This window comes from Lagopus leucura, unplaced genomic scaffold (assembly GCF_019238085.1).
Source record: "Lagopus leucura isolate 7727_CA_CO unplaced genomic scaffold, USGS_WTPT01 Super-Scaffold_100002, whole genome shotgun sequence".
Classification (NCBI taxonomy): Eukaryota; Metazoa; Chordata; class Aves; order Galliformes; family Phasianidae; genus Lagopus; species Lagopus leucura.
The window spans coordinates 87,431,734-87,453,293 of NW_024962263.1; the positions used below are offsets into that span (position 1 = coordinate 87,431,734).

Genomic DNA, 21,560 nt, shown 5'->3' on the forward strand with positions numbered 1-21,560 from the left:
GTGAGCCGTTCCCCAGAAATGTTTGGTTCCATGCACATAGGATGGAACCAACAACAGCAAAACCAAATGTCACAAACTTTTCATCCTCTGGTTACTCAAAATGAGGAAACATATAGCATGGAGAAGCTATTATTTTCCTTAGGAATTGCCTCAATAAAGCAATACCTCAGTAAAGAGGTCTGTATACTTCATGCACAGAATGAGTGCAATTTAAACTAAAGAAGCAAACCAAAGGATTGTGCTCAGTTTTTTAAGGATCAGAAATCTCTTCCAGGCAAAACGGAGTCATGGAAAGCAGAGGTGGTGCTGGGGAGAAGGAAGCGATCCCTCTCCTGGCAGCAGAACAAAACTTAGTTATCTCATGAAAAAAAAAAAAAGGGAGTTTGTCTACAGATGATTTTCAACACGGTGACTCAGCAGAACTGAATTCTGCCCAGGAAAACTTCCTGACATCTTTGCTCAACAACGTCCAATGTGAAAATCCAACCTCTTCCTGTGAAGAAAGTGTCACATCCCATGCTGGGCATCAGCAGTTAACCCCATGCTCAGCAATCCCCATCCTTCCCCATCAGAAGGAATTGGTCCCAGTACCTTTAACACAGATTCACCAGTAGATAGTGGTGCTGATCTCACTTATTCTGTGAGAGATCTGAGAGATCTTGCTGTGAATGCTACAATATTTTTAAATTATCATTCCAAAGAAACTGCATACTTATTGCTAGCTCACAGAACTTTTTGGATAGCATTCATTTGCACCTACTCTGTTTAAGGCCCACTTCAGCAAATGGAAGGATTTAATAAATAAGCTGATGCTGTTCTTACAAATGCAAAGCAAGTCTGAAAAGCTAATTTTACTGCAACAGTCCTTCCAAGAAAAGCTGTGCATCACATTATATTGTCCTATTGTCCACAGGATTCTTTTTGTTAAAAACACAAAAAAAGGAGAGGACCTGAAGAATTATCACAGAATCACAGAATGGCCTGGGTTGAAAAGGACCACTATGATCATCCATTTTCAACCCCCTGCTATGTGCAGGGTCGCCAACCACCAGACCAGGCTGCCCAGAGCCACATCCAGCCTGGCCTTGAATGCCTCCAGGGATGGGGCATCCACAGCCTCCTTGGGCAACCTGTTCCAGTGCGTCACCACCCCCTGTGTGAAAAACTTCCTCCTAATATCTGACCTAATATCTGATCTCCTAATATCTGATCTCCCCTGCCTTAGTTTTTAGTTTTAGATTACTAGCTATGGAAGCTGATTTCTAAACATAGCAACAAACTATTGCCAGGCTAAATAGATGAACAAGCGACGGGGTGAAAGTACCTGTATGTGTGTGTGTATCAATGCTTATATACGAGTACCTTTTTTTTTCCTACTTGATTCGTGATAAAAACCCACATTTAAATACAATAAGAAAGCAATTAAGTTCTTATTTGAACTTTCAGCAGAGGAGGAATATTTCAATGTACCATCCTCTTAAATACCACCTTCCAGACTTTGCTCTTCAGCCTGCATCTGAAGCAACTTCAAAAGGACAGTGAAAACATTCTGTTTTACATAAGTGTCACTTTTTCAAAGACAGCCCAGAATTCAATTCCACACCGGTTCCTTTCCTAAGTGCTACCACTGATAAGATCACACATCTGCATTACACAGGTAACACTAAATGCTCTCCAGGAGCTCAAAGTAATCGCCTTCCTTTCTCTTAAAAGTATCTCAAGGTCCATCTTCTATCCCACTAATAGAAACACATCAGCATTCTCATACCTACACTTCTGTGTCTAAACGTGTGCAAAACACATACCTCTCACACTGTAGAAGGCCAGTCAGTAACAAAAGTTTAGACACATCTATGGTTTGGAAATAAATGGCTAACGCGTCACATCAGCTGATGCAGTCAGCTACCAAGTTAACAACTGACTGTCAAATGACAGACTGAATTCTTCTTTTCCCAACTGTCTTCTCTCTTAATGCACCACAGCTACTATCTGCCTACATTATATAGACAGTGCTTTTCAAATAAAAGAGAACTCTTTGTTTTAGAGACTAATTACTCTAAATAACTGCCTACTTTCCCAGCACCAGCAACTCTTCTACCATTTCTACTGCTGTGTTCCTTTCCAGCCATTACCAAGCACCTAAAATACCAAGGGTCTGCAAGACTAAAATCATCACTTATTTTCCTGTTAGTAGAACAGTAGAGATTGTAGGGTTGGGAATGAGGGAGAACAAGCACTGAACTTGTCTCCTATGCATCAAAACCTGGCTTATATTCAACATCACCAGCAGGTCCCCTCTGAACGTTCCCTGAAATCACAAGGTTTACCAGAAAATAACCATTTAACTTGGAGTTGCTCATCGCTTCTAGAAGATTGCAACATTAACAGATTGCAATAAATGGGGTAAAACTCCTTCCTGCTGGATTTAATGAATTTCACAACATTGCTGGCTCTCAAACAAAATCAACATAAGGTTTGGAACAGAACTGCAGTTATCTGAAGACAGCAGCACCTCTCCCAGTCTAAAGGCAGCGTTCAATAACTGCAGTCACTTTGCCCTGACTACTCATGTGTGATGCATTTCACATCACACCAATTTATTGTTTGTAAATTATTTAACAGCTCTTCACTTGGAAGATATTAAAGAAACTTCCTCCTCCTCAGAGTGGGTAACTTACAGACACACAGCAGAGCTATCCAATTACTCTCAGCTGCTCAATTTACATTTATTTGGTACACTAAAAACGGTATGCTTTGCAAAATTTGGGAAGGAAGGCTAGAAGCAAAAGCATCATCACATCATCTACAACTTTTAATATCTGTAAGCTTTGGTGAGATTACTACTGGTGCACACAAAAAAAGTACTGCTAAAATTGAAGGCAATTTTAATCTACTCTACAAGTCAGAAAGAAAACATCCCTTATAAGAGATTTTCTGTACTTGCCTGGAGGAAATGCAATGACCCAGACACCAATGCAGCGCTCACTGAAGGTCTGACCAAGATTGAACCTATTTATTTCACAAGACGAGAGATTTCGAGTTTCAAATTACTTAGCAAGGGAAGGGTGGTGGGAGGAAAGAAGCAGCCAAAACCATCTTAATCCTATCACTACTGAAGGAAAGCAATACAGACTTACTTCCTGAGAAGAAATGTGCCGGTAAACAAAATCCACACTTTCTCTTCACTTGCCAATGAAAATATTCTCAAGTCTGAAATAGGCAGATCCAAGCTAAGTTATCAAATTCACAAACATTACTTTGCATTGACGCTAGCATAAAGAGGCAAAACCTGGCAGCACAGGCTACGCAAATGTTTTACCAAGAAAGCAAGCACTATCTTAGTCCTTGGTGCAGTCCCACAGACGGAGCACACAGAATTAACAGCAATTAGGTCAGCCCACAGTATCACAGAGCTGGAAGATTTTAGGTTTATCCTACAAGAGCGTAAGCATACTATGCATGAACACAAACTTGCTGAAACATTTCAAAGCATTTTCAAACAATAAAATATTTGCTATGAGATCACACACACAATGCACCAGAAGCTTCATCTGTCACATCTAAAGAGAAAAGGAACTATTTAAGTGACATCTTATATATAAAAAATACATCAAGATCACATTTTTGAGACGCTACAAAACAGTTGTTAAAGTTTTATCAATTTTTGGTGCAGTTAAACTGCAGCTTTAAGAGATTAGCCCAAGGGTTAGAATAACGTTATCCAAACCAAACGTTTCTCTCATTAATATATTACCTTTCTTTGACTGTAGATATCTCACAGCCCTTATCAAAGTAGGCCAGATCCGTTTCATTTCCCTAAGGTTACGCTGGTGAACAGTACACGAGGTATCCATCAACTAAGGAACGGCCACCATTCAGTGACAAATACAACACCAGCCATTTCTCATCTGTCCTATTTCTTTGGAGGATGGTACATCTCTTCTAGAAAATCACCACAACTGGCAGACTTAGAGATGCAGTGCCTTTGTCCTTACGTAACTGCTCGTGTCCCCCTTTTCCCCCCCAGGAGGAATAAAAAGCGATTACACGGTTGTTCTCCATTTCAGGGAGGAGGCGGCTGGGTAAGACATCACCACAGAAGTTATGTCCTGAGAACCCTCCGTAAAGCAACCAGGGAAGAGAGAGGGATTGGTTTTCATTCTTTTCAGTTGTTGCAGTGGGTGGGGGGAAAATCAATACCTTTTATAGTGGCCCGATGCGGCCATCTTCTGCAAACAGCAGCTAGCCCTGCTGTCCTGATCCTCCAGTGCTGGAGCAGGAGGAAGAAAACTGATATCCCCGACACTAAACAGCCTTCCTGAACAACAGATGGCAACAACCCTTCCCCCCCGCCACCTCCCCCTCTTTTAAAGTATTTTATTCACTATTTGTACATTATGGAAGTTACTCTTCCTAAGGAAACTTCATTCTGACTCTCACCGTATCCCAAGGATGTGAATCCCAACTCCATCCGATACTTCCATTACCAATTTACAATGCATAGGTGCAGGTATTGCTGTTACCTTCTGGGTAAATCCTGGCAGACAAGTTTCTATGGAGCTTTGGTTCAGCTATAAAGCCACTCCAGCTACTCTTGCTGCGTTACACACACAGAGCTGACTGATTCTGCAGTTTGTTATACATCACCAGAACAGTGGTCAAGCTTGCTGATTTCTTTCTGTTACTTCTCCTTTATGTGCTACCATGATATGCTGACACGCGGCAAAGAGTGGTTAATTTAGCCTGGGCATTTCAGTAACTTGAAGAAAGCACACAGAACAAAGACAGTGCTAAATACTCCTGCATGGATGCTGCAAGTAAGGAGACAGCTAAGAATTAAGAACATTCAGTGTTCTTTCACCAAGACAGCTCATGAGCTGCTATGTCCACCTGCCATACAGCACCACGTCCTCCCTGGCCCAGCCACCTCTGCCCTGAAGTTCTGAAGTCAGTCCCTGCCTGTGATCCAAGAGCACAGTGATGCAACACTCCACAGCCTGCTTCTCTTCCAAAAAAGAAAACGCACTGAAAGTGGACATGAGGAAAGTCAGGCTTGCAACCAACAATACTTAACCTTCTACTGTTGTTCTCTGTGTAAGAAATATTTGATTCTTTGGCCACTAACAAAATTTTAAGTTGAATCCCTGCTCTGCTACTTCATATGGGTATTTTCAGCCACAACACCAACACACAACTATTCTCTGGATTATAACAGTGTCAATATTAGTGTTCTGCAACGCAAGACAATCGTGTGAAAAACTTACATGTTTCCATCCCATTATTATTAAGCCCCAATTTCAAGCCAAGCCCTCTCATTGTAATAAATGCATACTTTGTGGCTAGTTACCGTCTCTTGTTGGGGCTGAAGGGGGGGTTGGTGTGGGTTGCAAGTTCTAAAACCTCGAGCAAAAAGATGTGTGCCTTCCATTGTGAACAGCCACTTAAAAACTTCTTCCAAAAGGTACATGACAGCAGAATCACATTCAGTACTTTAAAGCATTAAAGTAGTGAAGTCTTCAAAAGGGAAACCTGCAGAGCCCAGTGCAATGATTTTTGAAAGCATAGAGAAAAACGTTACATTTTTCCAGATGAAAGAAAATCCAGATGACTGCTTCCTGTTCTAAGTGCACAGGTGAACATCGAACGGAAGAGGGAAGGGGGATACTCATAGGTGATAAAACATTCAAGAAGGAAAGAGGGATGCTTACAGGCAAAGAATATCGAAGAGGGAAAGGGGAGTGCTCACAGATGATAAAACGCTGAATTAAAGAGAGAAAGGAAGATAACGCAGATCACGCTTACCTTTAGCCCAGCACATCGGGAATGGACTGCAGCCGCTCTTCTCCATACAGACAGCACCTGCTGGCTGCGGGGCCTGCCGGCCTGCCCCCCCCGGCAGCAGCAGCATGCACCCGAGCGCGCAGGGCTGCAGCCCGGCTCCGGCGGCTCAGCTCTCAGTGCCGGTGCTGCCGGCGGTCCCCGGGAGCCGCCAATTCGGGCGCGGGGCCACAGCCGCCCGCGGCCGCCGGGAGAACGAGCGCTGCCTCCATCCTCGGCCAGCCCCGAGCAGGCAGTGCCCTGCCAGTCCCTTCCTTCCTTCGGCGGGGAGGGGAGGAGAGGGGGAGGCGATTAGCGAGCGCCGCATTAATATGCTAATCTCCCCCTTCTGCTCAATGCAGCCGGCAGCCTCCTGTTTACAGAACTGACGGCGGCTTCGCAAATCGACTAAGCCGTAAATCAAGCCTGACCCGGGTCATGTCTGGAGCTGCGCTCGCCGACCGCTTTTTGTTCCGCTGAGGCTCGCAGAAGCCCCCCCGGCGTTTGCTTTGCAGGAACTGCCCCGGGAGGAACAATGGGAGACGAACAATGAGCGGCTCCGGCGCGTCCCTGCGAGAATCTCCGAGCGCTTCCCGGTCCGGAGACCTTGAGGCAGCCGTTCTGGGCAGCGCCTCACAGCGCACCGACTTCGCAAGGAGTGGACCTGACAGCGTCACCTGCTCTGCTCCACAACCGCGACAAAACGGAGCTGAAAGAAGCTTGGCCGTAGGCGGGTGCGTTGGAAAGAATGCAGCAAAAGCTATTAAAACCTAAAAAGAACTACCCAAAAACGTGAAACTCACCCCCGCCCCCCCACCCAAATCTCTCAAACCCGATGCCACTGATGAATCAGCAGCACTCCCCGTGTCAGGGTTGCTTTATATACCTCTGCTCGAAAGGCAAAGGTCAGTGCGAGCGTACACAGCCACGCTGCACTAAGTTTGCTATCAACCCGCAGCACAAAACCTCAAAGCTACTTACAGCGTAAGTACTGAGTGTAAATACTAGACAAGCATATGTTTATAAACATCTCAGCTGCAGGTGGATGTGGAAACAAAGAAAATACCCCTTTTACCCTCAGCAAAACTCAATGATCCCTACGGATCCTTCCAACTCGGACTATTCTATGATTCTGTGAACTGGCTGCGCTGAAACACACGTTAAACCCAACAGGAACATGACTCACACAGCTCAGCCTCTCCATACAGCGTGTGTTAATCTTTCCTCCCTCCCAGCCCTCAGCAATAAGGCACAAGGCTTATCCTGGTCTATAACCAAAAGGCAATTAATCCCAAGCTAACAGCCTTCAACTTAACCTACCTGCCTACTTGTAAGCAGCACAAACTAATCTTTAGCACATATTTAATTACTGTTTTTTGTTGTTTGCTTTTTTTTTTTTAACCCATAGTGCTGCCACGTCTTCACTCAATACTCTGGCACGGCAGGGCTATAGTGGTGTGTGTCAAAACTCTTAATAAATACAGCTGCTGCTTTTTAAAAGCACTGCTTTCTTCTATATTTAAAAGAGAAAACAGTCACACACAAAAAGAAAAACCCCAGGCCACAAGCAGGCCATCTGATGTTCTGCATCACTGCTCAGGCACAAAGCTCTCTCTGGGGCTGAAGACATGCCTGGATGCCCCCCTTTTCTCCCCCCAGGAAAGTTTTCAAAGCCCCAGAGTGCTACACAGACAGCCAAATGCTTCCAAGAACACAGGCTGAGTTATGTTTGTCCCAGCAATATCTGCCACACAACTCATTACAGTGGTGTCTGCGGAAGGCTCAATGAGGACGGCCGCAGCTTCAGCCCGCGGTGCAGGAAAGCTGATTTCCCATATCCAGCTCAGCCACCGGCTTCCTTCATGACCTTGAACACATCAGCCTTGTTTTGCTCCAGCTCAGAAGTGAAAGCTGCAGGCGCTTCCCGTTTTCACTGAGTTTGTTTGGTCTGAGCATGAGGGTGCAGAACGTGAAGAAGCCTGCATTTCTTCAAGACCATAACAACAGTGTCTTACAGAGAATGAGAAAGAAGGGGCTAAAAACGTTAAGGCATTGTCTGCTCCTTGCAGCTCTCCTTACTGATGTCAGCAGTTCTCATAAGGACACACTTTCTTGTAATATCCCACTGCAAAGTGAAGGTGAACACCACATATGGCAGAGCCTGAGAATCTGCGTATGCTGTTTGTATAAATTCACCAATATTTCACACTAAGAATACAAATGCTCAAAACAAGCGCACTGCTTCCTTGATGCTAAGATACCTATATATTTTTCTTTACTTCTTTTCTCCTTGTTGGCGCAGAAGTTATCTACACGGACAGTTATCAGTAGTTACCACAGAAGTTATCAGCAACACGGACAGTTTTCAGTACGACAGAAGCCTGATGCATGGATTTGGGATCCTGAATTATACTGGAAACCTCAAACCTTCAGGTTGTTGGTTTGTGATTTGCTTTATTTATTTTTTCCTCCTCATTATTTTTGTTTTAATCTGGCTGAAGAGCTGATCCCGTCTCATAGCAAAGCCAACTGCAAAAATAACAAAGCCTCACAGAATGAAAGACTGAAGAGCAAAACAATTTTATTTCCACATCAGTTAGTACCTCTATCCATCAAATACTGATCAAACCGATTGGCAAGTTTAAGCAGTCTTGGGAAGGGAAGAAGGACAGAACTAAACTGACAGCACTTGTGAGATTTACTGCCCTGAGAGTCTCAGAATCACAGAATGGCCTGGGTTGAAAAGGACCACTATGATCATCTGGTTTCTACCTCCTGCTCTGTGCAGGGTCACCAACCACCAGACCAGGCTGCCCAGAGCCACATCCAGCCTGGCCTTGAATGCCTCCAGGGATGGGGCATTCACAGCCTCCTTGGGCAACCTGTTCCAGTGCATCCTCTGTTCACACACCCTCTGTGTGAAAAGATCCATCTATGTGATTCAGAAGACAGAAAACAAACATCCCTTCACTGCATTCATTTTGCTGGTCTCTAAATCTACCTGTTTACTATCGTTGTGCTTGCAACCCATTGCTCCTTATTCCCCTCCCCTCCTTGTGCCTTCTCTAGTACAGGGACTTCTCCTGAACCCCCTTTGCCAAAGGCTTAAAAGAGAACATGTATTGAGGTCAATAAAGGAACTCTGAAGACAACAGAGATGCTAAGACATCATTATGCTGGTACCAGAGTTGCTACTTCTTATTTAACTATGAGTATTCTGGCTGATAAAACTGAAAAAGAAATGATATTTCAGAGCATCAAAACCTGAGTTCTCTGACAGAACTTGACTCTTCAATATGGACAAAAACAAGTTGCACATTCTAGATTAAAGGCTTCATTCTTCTCCAGGAAACACGTAACAAGGACTTGGGAAATAACCATTAGAGATCCAATCCAGAAACAACAACAAAAAAAGCACAAACTATCATTAAGACCCATCCACTTGGTTGGTTCCAACTCAGCCAACCAAGAAATTCTGGATTTGGAGAAGTCTTCATTTTGAAGTTCTGGCAGAAGTACAATTACCACACAGAGGACACACTTCACAGCTTCAGCCTGGGGCAGCTGATAGCCTGGAAGAGAAGAGGCTGGAGGACTCACATTGTTATGCTAATTGACCAGAGGAAGATGCCAGTAAACCAACAAATTCATTCCAGATTCTAAAATATTTCTGATCTGCCTCTGACATTTTTCTGGCAAAAAAAATAAATCAAGATTGAATGTTTTGTTATCTTCCACCACTTGGTAAGCTTTATTAACAAAATACATGTAAGGCCATGATTCATGAAAAGAATGGTTTTAAAGTAACACACGTAGACTGGATTTACTATGCTCTGAACATTTTACAGTAGCATTTGGACTATTTGGACTTTTTTTTTTTTTTTGAGATACAAATCCTCCTTGGCTTCCACGGATTTTTCTATCCAATATTACTAAAATACCTCTTGACCAGTAGCACCTGGCTTTGATTGGAGGCCTGGCTCTCCACAGCCTTGGAACAACTGACATTGACAGAACCTGGCACCTTTACTTTCAGTCTCAACCTACTGACAGTAGTGGAGTGGGGAAAGCAAACAGAGTTGGTCACTCAGACAGGAAAGGAGAAAAGTACTGCTGAGTCTCCCAACTCTTCCCCCTTCCCAAAGAATCCTCTGATGTTGAGGAACACAAGAGACAACATGCTGTTGTCCTGGCCATGCTGTTAAGCTAACTGTTAGAAGGACCATTAGGATAGCTGGACAAGGGGAAACTGCTTTAAGTTGAGGGAGGGAAGATTTTGGTTGGATGTCAGGGGGAAGTTCTTCACAGATTGGTGAGGTGCTGGAATAGGCTGCCCACAGAGGCTGTGGATGCTCCATCCCTGGAGGTGTTCAAGGCCAGGTTGGATGGGGCCCTGGGCAGCCTGGTCTGGTATTAAATGGGAAAGTTGGTGGCCCTGCACGTGATTGGATCTTCATGATCCTTGAGGTCCCTTCCAACCCAGGCCATTCTGTGATAGCTCTGTTTTTATTATTTGATAAATACAGACTGGCCATTTTCTAAACCCATACAGACTGCATTAATCTACAAACATGAAAGTCACAGCAACTCCTTATAGTCTCCCACTTCCTTCATTTTACTTTTTCAAAATCTTATCGTAAGGAAATATAAACTCAGTACCATGGGTTAAAATTACTCCTTTCTTAGGACATTAATTCCCATCTTCTGCCTCTTCAGATCCTAGGTTGCTTCCAAAACAATATACACACCTGCTACTGTTCTCAAGACACCTTTTGAGATGTTCCTTCACAATCCCAGTGCTTCCATACAGCAAGAGTCTGCTCCATCGGGACTTAAGAAAGTAAGAGGTGCAAAGATCCAACCCAACATACCTTGCTCATTCGTTTAAGGCAAAATGAAGTGTGATATTTCTGCCCTGTGATAGGTTCCTCGCGCTTATCCTTTTGCGCTCTTTCTCTTCACATTTCTTGAATGAAAAGGAGGCACAGGAGTGAGAGAAAGCTATCCAGATTGGCCACCAGACTGATAACATTTCCTCTATTTATAGAGAGAAGACACTGTTTATGCAGTAACCACAACAGAAAGCATCTTGAGGGGAGGTTCTCAACCCTTTGATGCTGTCTAGAGGAAACCAACTCTGCACAGATTTGTTTTGTTCAGAGGAAGGGACCCACAAGTGGATCAGCTGACCTTACAGATGCTCCTTAGAACCCATCTTCATAAACTCGAAGGTAAATGAGAAAAGCCGTACTAGAAATGTGACACTAGAAAGTGTCTTAAGTGTCTGTTCATATCTGAGCTGCCTTTCCTCTGATCTACTTCACAACCAGTTACACAATAGGAAGAAAGCTACGCAGTCACAAAAGGCCCAGTACTTTTCCAGAAATGGCAGTCTGGACATGCTGTCTCTCTTGTCCTTCCAGCTTCTTCTTCGTATGCTAAATACAGAGCTAGAACAACAACTTAGCAAGAAAAATTGTTCTAAACAGCTGTTTACAAGTTGTGTCTAATTTATGTATCACTGCACCTCAGAAGAAAGCATGTAATTTTCAAAGACTCACGGTGTTACATAAAGCACAAATATAACATTAGCTGTTCCCTCAGATATTCAAGTCGCTAAATGCAATTAAACTGAATATAAACCAACAAGCTGACAAAAAAATGCAACACCATTCAATTTATATTTTAAAAATCTGGTTGAACAATAAGCTTTGTATTTCTTATTGAAGGAAGAGTGGCATAAAGGTTATGGTAAATAGCTATCCAGTGTTAAGGTTTTGGTGTTACAGAATGCTCAAGCCTATACTGACATCCTGCAAGTCTAAGGAAACATATGGTTAAAAAATATTTTTTACCTGTCTGTTCAGAGTTTTGTAAATATAAATATTAATGCTGCTCAAACAAGCAAATTCTGTGCCTAACCTCATTTAAAAAGCAAGAAATCAGAAACACAAACACCCCACTCCATCTTCAATAAGCATAATGTGGGTTGAAAATTGGTTCATGAGATACACCAACATATTGAATTTAAGTTTTTGTTTAAGACAATCCCCAGTAGAGAGAAAAAAAATTTTACTCTTTCTTACTTCAACCAAATCCCTTTGCAATGTTATACCAAGAAGTGCCCTTCCCTTTACAGGAACTTTCTTTTATGTCTCTGCCTCGTGAAAATGGCAATAAACCTTCAAGGGCCACTTCCTCAGGTAGTCATTCTCTCCTCTGCTATGGGGATCAAAGGTTGAAAAAAAAAAAAAAAAAAAGGTTTTGAGTGACATGAGGACAGTGCAAAACCCATCACCTTAAATAGCCTCATTTGTCTGTCTAATTAAACCAGCATCTTGTCAGCCTGTTCTATCAAAGAGGTTTAACTATCAAAGTGCCTGCACACTGGTATGAAAGCGCCCAGAAAACACAAGGACATGCTGCTCAGTTTTAAGAAGGCTTCCATGACCTCACCACCCAACAAAACTTGTTTTAGCTAACCAGATGCAACGCTGAAATACTGAGTGCAATTCCATGTAAAGGCACTGATTATTTCTCTTTTTGTGCAGTGCAGCCTTACCTTGAACATCGGGTGTAGTTGTGGGAGCCAAAATGTAAGGACGTAAATACTATTAAATTAATATCCAGTTTCTTGCAATGGTAGACAGAACATTAAAAAACCTGACAGAAACTTGAATGACCTACATTGCCAAATGTCAGAGGAACAACACTATTGGCACGTAACAGCATCTGACAAGGCCAAGAACTCATTTCTTCTGTAGTACTGAGCTGTCAAGAACCACTTCCAAAGAAACCGGCATTAGTCTCCACAACCCCATTTGATGCCTTTCAACCAAGGCACAGTACTCAGGTTTTCTTTTTTATGAGAACAAAGGAATAAGACAAAAATAACTGAATGCATAAACAGAAGGCAACTAAGCCTTGTGTTGCCTTGTTGACACAGGGATTAAAATGTAGTAAACCAGAGTGGTAGAGAAGTTCAAGCATCCTGAGATGAAGGCATAACGAGAATTTTCACATTGCAGACGAAGCCATTCAGCTGCCTTCTTAATAGGTTAAATGACTTCAGTTTAGTCATTTTTGTCTTTGCACAGAAGGACAGACCTCCTTTTCTCCTCCAGCTCTGAAAGAGGCAGATCATTAAACATCGTCAATCATCATCCTCTGAACTTGCACTTAAAATCCTTCCTTAATTAGTTCCGCATTCAAGGATGTCAGTAACTCAAATGCAGACTTCTACGGACTCAACGAGCAGCTGACCTGCCAATGAAAACTTGGAAGTTTAAATGAAGTTTTTAACACTTCTGCAAGATGAGCTGAAATGCAAGCACAATGTGTTTACATCCTGGCACATCCAGCCTCTAGAAATTTATTTCAAGAAAGCAGGTAAATCTGTATTCCAAGATAAATGCTATTAATTCTGGAAAGACAGTTCCAATACTTCTCAACATTAAGTCCTCCTGAATAAGTTATTGCTCACTGCTGAGCAGCAAAATACATCAAACAATACTGTAGCAATGAATCTAAATGGAGACTAAGTAGAAACTTGAGATTCCTATTTCTTTTTGAAAGGTATAAGGTGAATTAAGACAATCTGGAAGACAACTTTGTGCCACAGTTAACTTCTGGAGAATTTAAGAAGTCTCATATCCATCCCAAGCATAATTCTACCTCTCCAATGGAAGCCTAAGCATTTAACACAAACTTCTTTTAGGAATAAAGCATTGAGGAAAATGTGTTTGCTACAAGAACACACATTTATTAGCTTGGCTTCCTATATGAAAACCTAAGGAACATGTCAAATAGCTTCTAAAGTTTTTTCATTCTAAACGCACTGATATCCCATTCCCCATAATATAACCCCATCCAGCATGGAAATGTCTTGCAGAAACTATCACAATTATTGTGAAATTGTTTGGTTATTTTCTTAATTGCATTCTTCATCCTTTAAAAATTAAAAAAAAAAAAAAAAAAGGGAAGGAAAGGAAGAAATCATAGGCAGAACATCTAGTATTTTTATTACTACTGCCCTCCTTCAGTCTTGTGCTGAGCAAAACCAAAAAGAACAGTACCAAACCTGCACAACTAACTATTAGTTAACTTCATAAAGCAGAGAAATGCAGCTTTACACTAAGAATAATCATATAGTCTTATTTGTGATCATTGCAGTCCTAACTTATAACAAAGCTTGAGAAAAGTTCAGCCATGTAATGCTTTTCCTCCTGCCCACAATGTTCTACTTCAAACAAGCTGATGTGTATTTTGGAAGACAATCCCAGGCCGCTCCCAACTCAGGTCTTGCAGAATAAAAAACACTCTAACAACTAATATTTTATATATAAACTCAACACTCAAGTTCCAACTTGATTTCCAGAATCCTTTTTTCAGTAATACTGCCATCCTCACCCTTCCTTGACTTTGCATTTGCTGCTACCATCACCTTACTACTACTAACATTCTTAACTGTGTACCAAGCATCCTCAATGTTCTCTTCCAAGCAGACCTCAGGTGCCACTGAAACACACTGATAGCTGTGCTCAATTCCACTTAGTAACACCCTGAAAGTTTTACCAAGGCTGATGAAGCCACCGCTCAGACATTCAGGTTGCTTCAGCAGTAGAATGCTACAATTTGGGATGTGAATGTAACTGGACAGGAGAACAACACGGTGAGCAGTTTAAGAAAGGTCTGTCCAGTGTTTAATTTCTGCTAGTTGAAAGAACTGCAAATTGAAAGAACTACAGAAATCAGCAGAAACTGTACTTTCTATGGAGTAGTCTTATAAAGGGCTACATGCAGCACGGGCAATAAGCAGGACGCTGCTCATGTACCACAATTACTAATTTTTGTTTGTTTTTTTAACTTTCAGAATTTCTTGTTTCTCTTACTGCATTTAAATCCAGAAAAAGATAATTTCAGTGACTGCAACCAAAGGTTTTGAGTTGCAAAGAAGCATCAGTCTCTCATTCATGATATCCTAATGCCCGACTGACTCGCTGCCCTGCTTTGCTCTTAGTTTTTTCCTCCTGTAAGACAGGATCCTAAAATCTCTTGAATTCCCATCTCCTTAACCTTTAAAAGGCTCCCTAAAAAAGAGCAGCTGCACAGGCAGGCATTTCTTAAAGCCAGTCCAGCTGTACTTGGTCAGGCTTAGCAAAGGTCCCCATTGCAGTCAGTGCACTAGCTCCATTTCTCTTTCACAAGAGAGAGGGAACCTTCCCTTCTGAGAAGTGCAGCAGCATTTGTTATACAGCTGCTCCCCAAGGCCAAAAATCAGTCTCTCCTGTAGCAAAGTGAAAAATGTCACATTTCTGTAAGCTTGGTGCAGTCCAGACAAAATTCTACTTCAGATCCAAATTAAGGATGCCACTTGAATAGCTCTCATGAGCATGCCTTTGTATATCACATACCTTGACTCCTGGAATTTTTCCACTTCTAGATGAGTCCATAGAAGCACACAAGAACAGTCCTAACTGTGTGTCCCCAAAACCTTGGGAGCTAGACAGGAAGCAACACAGAAATGTGCTGAGCTGCTGCCGGTTTGTTTCGCTGTTTGTTTTTTGAAGTGATCAGACAGTTAAGCCATCTTGTTAACGTTTACAGGAACATCAGCACAGGAGTTGAAGGACTTCCCATTTTCATGCCATCAACTCCTATCCCCTACTTTTTCACGCAGCCATGTCATTGTGCCATAAATCAAGTTATAAATGCATCACATCACTTTTTGAGCATAAGAACACACAAAACCAATTGCTGGGAGTGCCACATAACTATCAGTTCTCCAGACTTCGATCCCAGAAGTTCAATACTCTATACTGAAATTTCTTCTCTATGCTGGAATCTTTTACCTTCTAACTCATCTTTTTCTTCTATCTCTCCCTACGCATATACACACAATGAGCAAAGGGCAAATTTCTCAACTGGAGACTATTCTGCAGTTCTAAGCGATCAAAAGTAAGACACAAGAATATCACTGGAGCAAAGGAATAGCTGTGGCCTTTCAATGAAAGAGACTGCTCTTCAGTCTAAGTTCTCTTGATTCCTTACAGCTTGATAATTACAGTAGTATTTAGAGTAGATACACAGAACACCTGATAAAGCATTTTCCTTTCTTCCTTTTTATTATTACTGTCAAGTTCACACACGATTCATTATTAGGTCTGGAATCACAGAGGTCTTCTCATTAGTTTAAAGTCCCTAAGCATATTTCTGAAACAGTTATCTCAAGTGCCATAGGTATCTATTTAAAGGACACAATTACGTTGCAATAATTATTTTTCCCACACCAGGCTGCAAATGTCAGGCTGAGAATAGATAACACTTACAGTGCAAGACAGGACCCAAACAGAACCTTCAAGCACAGTCTGGCAGCCATGCACAGGTGGAAGAGAGAAGAAAGAGCTACTTAAACTGCATATTTATGCTGCTAGTACTACAGATACCAAAGTTTAAGAATACTTTCTGTAAGCACTTAAATAATATTTCACTCAAAACCTCTGTATCTGCACCTAGAATTTATTACCACTCAGTAAAACTCTGCAGTGCTCAGAGGCATCTAAGTTACATTTACAGAACACACCACATCAGCACTGCACATCCTCTTGTTTTTAAAAACAGATTCACAGATGGGTCACTGCAGATATCTTCCCTTACACCCCTCACACTGTTACAAGAAAAGGAGGTTCTCTCCGCTGCAAAATAATTAAGCTTATGTAGTCCTGTATTTTCTGAGCCATAACAAATCCAGTTATGCTCTAACCCAATTTCAAAATGAACAAACCAGACTGTGGTAGCATTTCAAGCTGGTTTAAATGGCGCAGTTGCCTTTAAACACTATCAAATTAATACTCACCATTACGCTGATGAAATGTCTTCAGCATGGAACAATAAACCCATGAACTTAGCTATGATAATTACTTGCAAGTCTGCCTCTAGCTTGCTGACACTGCAGGCATTTATCCTTTTGTCCGTACTGATACTGATGAGAAAAGCAATGGCTTGAGGAACAATAGATGGATCTTGGAGGTCAACAAGTGGCTGCACAACGGGCACTGCCAACGTGGTTCTGCCTGGGATCCTCTTTGAGGAGTGAACACCTCAAGTGGAATTCCGAAAAGGGCACCTGGGTAACTAAAGGCTGCTCAGCCTTACCTTCCTCCCTGAAGAGATGAACCAAATATCCACAGATCATTTCCAAAACATACAAAAATAACAAGACAATCAAAAGCATTCAGCACAGACATGCGAATGAGAAATCACTCCTGACCAACCTGATGGAATTCTACCATGAAAGGAGGAACCTGGTGGACAAGACATGGTTAATCTTTACTTCAGAAAGGCTTTCAACACTGTCTCCCATGACATCTTTATGGATGAAATGAAAGTATTGACTAAATAAATGGCAGCAAGATGAACTGAAAACTGTCCAGACTGTCAGACTCAATGGCTTGTGGTCAGCAACTCCAGGCAAAGACTAGCCAGAACAAACAGAAGATTAACAAGATCATTTTCTAAAGGGAAACAGTGAGTATAAAAAAAAAAAGCACCAGGAATGCTAAGTTACACAGATTTTAGTCATGTTTAGTATACCTCAGCATCTTCAACTCTATTGCACGTCAGACTCACTGATAAGAAAGTTATCCCTGTATCCAAAATATGCTGGTGCTTTTGAATTGTGTGGACACCAGCTACAAAATACGGATGGAGGCAAGGGAAGGGTGGATGAGGGCGGTGTCAAAAGAGCAGCCAAAATAGGCAAAGTCTCACTAGGAAGGCCTGCAATCACTTAAATTTCAATATTTAGCTGCCTTCTCCCACCTCCCTAGAACATTTAATACAAAATGCCAGATACCTAACAGCAACAGACCAAGGACAAATGTATTGCTTTGCAAGTGTCAGGGGTGTATGAGGGAGGGAAATGGTATTTTACAAGCACAGATGATTGTTAAGGGTACCCTATAAAGTTTTAAAACAGGAAGATTTTGCATACAATAGCAAGGAAAGCTTCCTTACTAAGCTTTATGAGCAGTAATTCTCATCCATCAGGAATAGAAGTTTTGCAATACAGCACTGGGTGGTGGAAAAAAAAAAAAAAAAAGCTATAAAGTCACATCAAAAGAAGAAAAAGCCTTCCCATGCCTTCTGAACTTTGAGAGGCACACAGACTGCTATTCTGAATTAACAACACTAACATTTTATCAACTAAAAATTACTAATTCTGTGTTCTTTTATTGGTATGAGCACCTCTTCTAAACATAAATTACAACCAAAGACACAGCAGATATGAAAAACTAACTTTTAAGTTACAACCGCTGTATTGAATTCAGTGAATGCAATACTCCTGGGTAAGAACCAGAATCTTGGGTAAGTTTTTCTAAGATCCCTTAAGAAAAAAACAGTTTAACTAAAGGTAAACTACCTCTAAGGAAACAGGAAATGCAGGTCTCCTTGCTGTCTCCCTAGGCAGCACACGCAGGCATTCTGTCAGGAGTTATAGAGAATCACAGAAAGGCCAGGGTTGGAAGGGACCTCAAGGATCATGAAGTTCCAACCCCTGCCACATGCAGGGCCACCAACTTTCCCATTTAATACCAGACCAGGCTGCCCAGGGCCCCATCCAACCTGGCCTTGAACACCTCCAGGGATGGGGCATCCACAGCCTCTCTGGGCAGCCTGTTCCAGCACCTCACCACTCTCTCTGTAAAGAACTTCTCCCTGACATCCAACCTAAATCTTCCCTCCCTCAACTTAAAACCATTTCCCCTGAAGTTCTGAAGGGAACTGCTTACTATCCATAGCAGTTCAGATTTATATATAAAACTGCAGCACAAATCAAAAGGCTGCAACTACACAGCTGGTAGAGAAAATTATGCATTTTCTCCCTTTAAACAAAGACACTGACAACAGTTCTCCACTAACGTTACTGAGCTCATTCTCAGCTGTGTGAATAATTGCTGCAGAATTTATTACTCCCTGTAACAAATGTGAACATTTTAGAAGTTCTGCATATTGTCAATTAGTCAGTTCTTGCCACTAAGCTTCAGCTGGCTTTTCCTCAAACAATGTTTAGTTTTCCATCTTTTAACATACAAAGTAGCCTTGCATTTTTTTTTTCCTTCCTATGGTCTGAAAAGCAACACTGCATTTCAAGTTGCTATGCTCAGATTTATCACAGCTGATGTCTATGTAGGATAAGGAAGATGTAGCTGCACAGCACAGCATTAAACACCCACCTCATATCTGGCAGCTAAGAGGAAAGGCAGCAGCAGGTTGTTTCGAGGCAGTGTTTCTCTGAAAGGTGCCAGGAGATTAATGTGGTTTAACTGAAGGGGTAACTAACAGGCTTTCTGCAGGAAGGAACACACTAACAAGAGATGAAATACAGAAGCATTTTTATTTCAGGCTGAGCAACATTTAAGCAGCGTTGAAGATGTATCATCTCATTTCTTTCTTTTCTGGCCCTAAACAAACACATGGAACTAAAACTAGTTCCAAAACCATTTTATATCTCAAGGTAACAAAGGTATCATACACACGCAGCCAAACTATGCCACACATTAAAAATATGCCACATGTTAAAAAAAAAACAACACACAAAAGCATCATATGGACTTCAAACATACTGAATATCTGAAATACACAATCAAAGGATATTCACTCCTATTAATTATTACCTCATGCTAGGAGAACAACACTTAACTCACAAGAGTTAACTCTGAAGGAGATGGTCTTCCAGGACAGAACATCTCTATTCAAGATCCTATTTCATATTTCTGACTGTAAACACAATATATATTTTTCTCACTATTCTCTAGCTATCTGGTAGTTCTTTAATACAATTTTTTGGTTGTCACTATTTCTCAATTCTAGCAATGAATGCTTATTTGCACTACGGGATCAGGAACAAAGTGCTGGGCTGAAGAACTGTCTGCTGAATCACTTTAATAGTAGAATCATAGAATCCTATGAGTTGGAAGGGACCTTTAAAGGTCATCTAGTCCAACTCCCCTGCAACAAACAGCAACATCTACACCTGTTTCAAATTCAGAAGGGAACAACATCCAGGAACATCCAGTTGGTTTTAATCCCAACAGCACTAATAGATTAAAAGCATTTACCAACAGAAAACTGGCCTTTCATTCCATCAGGCACGCTGTGAGCATGCTCACATTCAAGGATAGCTTCACATACACACAGGAGCACTTGGATCTGTCTGGCTGTTAAATGATGGTATTTTAACACATTGCCTTCCAAGGCCCTACTGGTTTACATGCCAGAAACTCTACAATCATATCCAGGGACCCAATTTACAGGCAGTGAAACATCCAAGTTACCTACTGACTTCAAAGTAGTGATACAGCTTAATGCAGGGTAACTCCCTAGTAATGATTTAATGATTGGATTAGTAGCCCATCAACTAATGCATTCAGCTGCACACAGTCATTTCTACAAGAAGATAGCTATAAAAGCAAAGTGAAAACGAAGTTTTCTGGATGTCTTTGGTACACCACTGACCACAATGAGTTTATATGCAACACAACCTCAAGCACAACATTATAATGAAGTGTATTTCACGTGTTCTCCTGGAAAGTATTCAAACACTGCAAACCCCTCCAATGTATTGTGATACAAAGTTTGAGCACGGAAAAAAAAAAGTAGGAGGAAGAAGTGGAGCATTTCTAGTGACATCTATTGTCCACTGTTAAAAGTGGCACCCAGGACAAAGTTCTGCAAAACTTGAAATAAGCAAGAATGAGTTCTGATGACTGAACATCAATTAAAGCTTTCCACCTAAAGGCAGAACCTCATCTTTAATGTAACCACACTTCATCTTTCATCTTATTTCTCCAGCCCCTTTCTGTTGAGTTTTAATCCCATCATCCAGTGTGCTTGCAGCCCTTTTTTATACTGCTGTCACTTGTAGATTGAATAAGCACACTAAGTCCATCATCACGGCCATTAATGAAGCCATTGTAACGCCACAGGACAAGTCAGGCCTTTGTGGGATTCCCTTCCATACACTCTATTCTTCTGACCATACTTTAAGCACGTTTTAAAACAACTTTCCTTAATTTGCTTATCTTTGAATAAGTCAAATCCCTGCTACAGTCAAATTCTGGCATACAGCCTTTCTAGCCTATATGAAGCCTCCTTATCTTGTGGCAGAAACGAAGTTATCATTTCAGAATCTCGGGCAGTTATTTGCCCTTTATGAGTGTTCAATGCTAAGTACAATTAGGACATCATCCCCCCCCCTCCCCCCCCCTTCATAAATTGAAAAGAATTATCTCATTGTGACTCAGACTCACAGCATCAGACAAAATCTTCAAGTCCCAAATGAAAACTGAAAAATAAGATCTGCTGTCTTCCCACAAACCTGACCAAACACCAGACAGTTGTTCTTCCAAGATACCCCACCAGTAATCACCTATTTGACAACTGCACTCTAAAATAATTTTACTGTTGAAAATAAACAACTTGTTCCCCATTTAAAGTTCTCTTCACTGCTTCAAGCAAGCACAATTCTGTCCCAGAACAGAAAAAGCTCCCATGGAAAGACTGCACAACACATCAGCTGTCAAGCTTTTAACTGAAACAGCCACTGGATTCAAATGGGAACCAACTACTTCCAGAGCAGATTCAGGATGACTGCAAAGAGCTTCATTTCACAAATTCACTTATCCAACCAAAGCCACTTTGTGGATAGGTGTGAAACGTACTTTAGGAAGAAGACAGAAGAA

General features: G+C 41.7%; 1 protein-coding gene across 11 annotated transcripts in view; it reads right to left on the reverse strand.

The window, feature by feature from the left end:
- Positions 1 to 21,560, reverse strand: part of PTK2 (protein tyrosine kinase 2) — a 193,617-nt gene that overhangs the window by 132,300 nt on the left and 39,757 nt on the right. For 3 of the 11 annotated variants that reach the window (XM_042868924.1, XM_042868919.1, XM_042868918.1), the window contains exon 1: positions 5,803 to 5,877. The exons of 4 other annotated variants lie outside the window; for them this stretch is intronic. In XM_042868924.1, the coding sequence (XP_042724858.1) occupies positions 5,803 to 5,848 (46 nt within the window). In that variant the 5' untranslated portion in view covers positions 5,849 to 5,877. Of the gene's footprint in view, positions 1 to 5,802; positions 5,886 to 21,560 lie in introns of those variants that run through there. 4 more of the 11 variants (XM_042868926.1, XM_042868930.1, XM_042868925.1 and 1 more) reach the window with 3 other exon arrangements.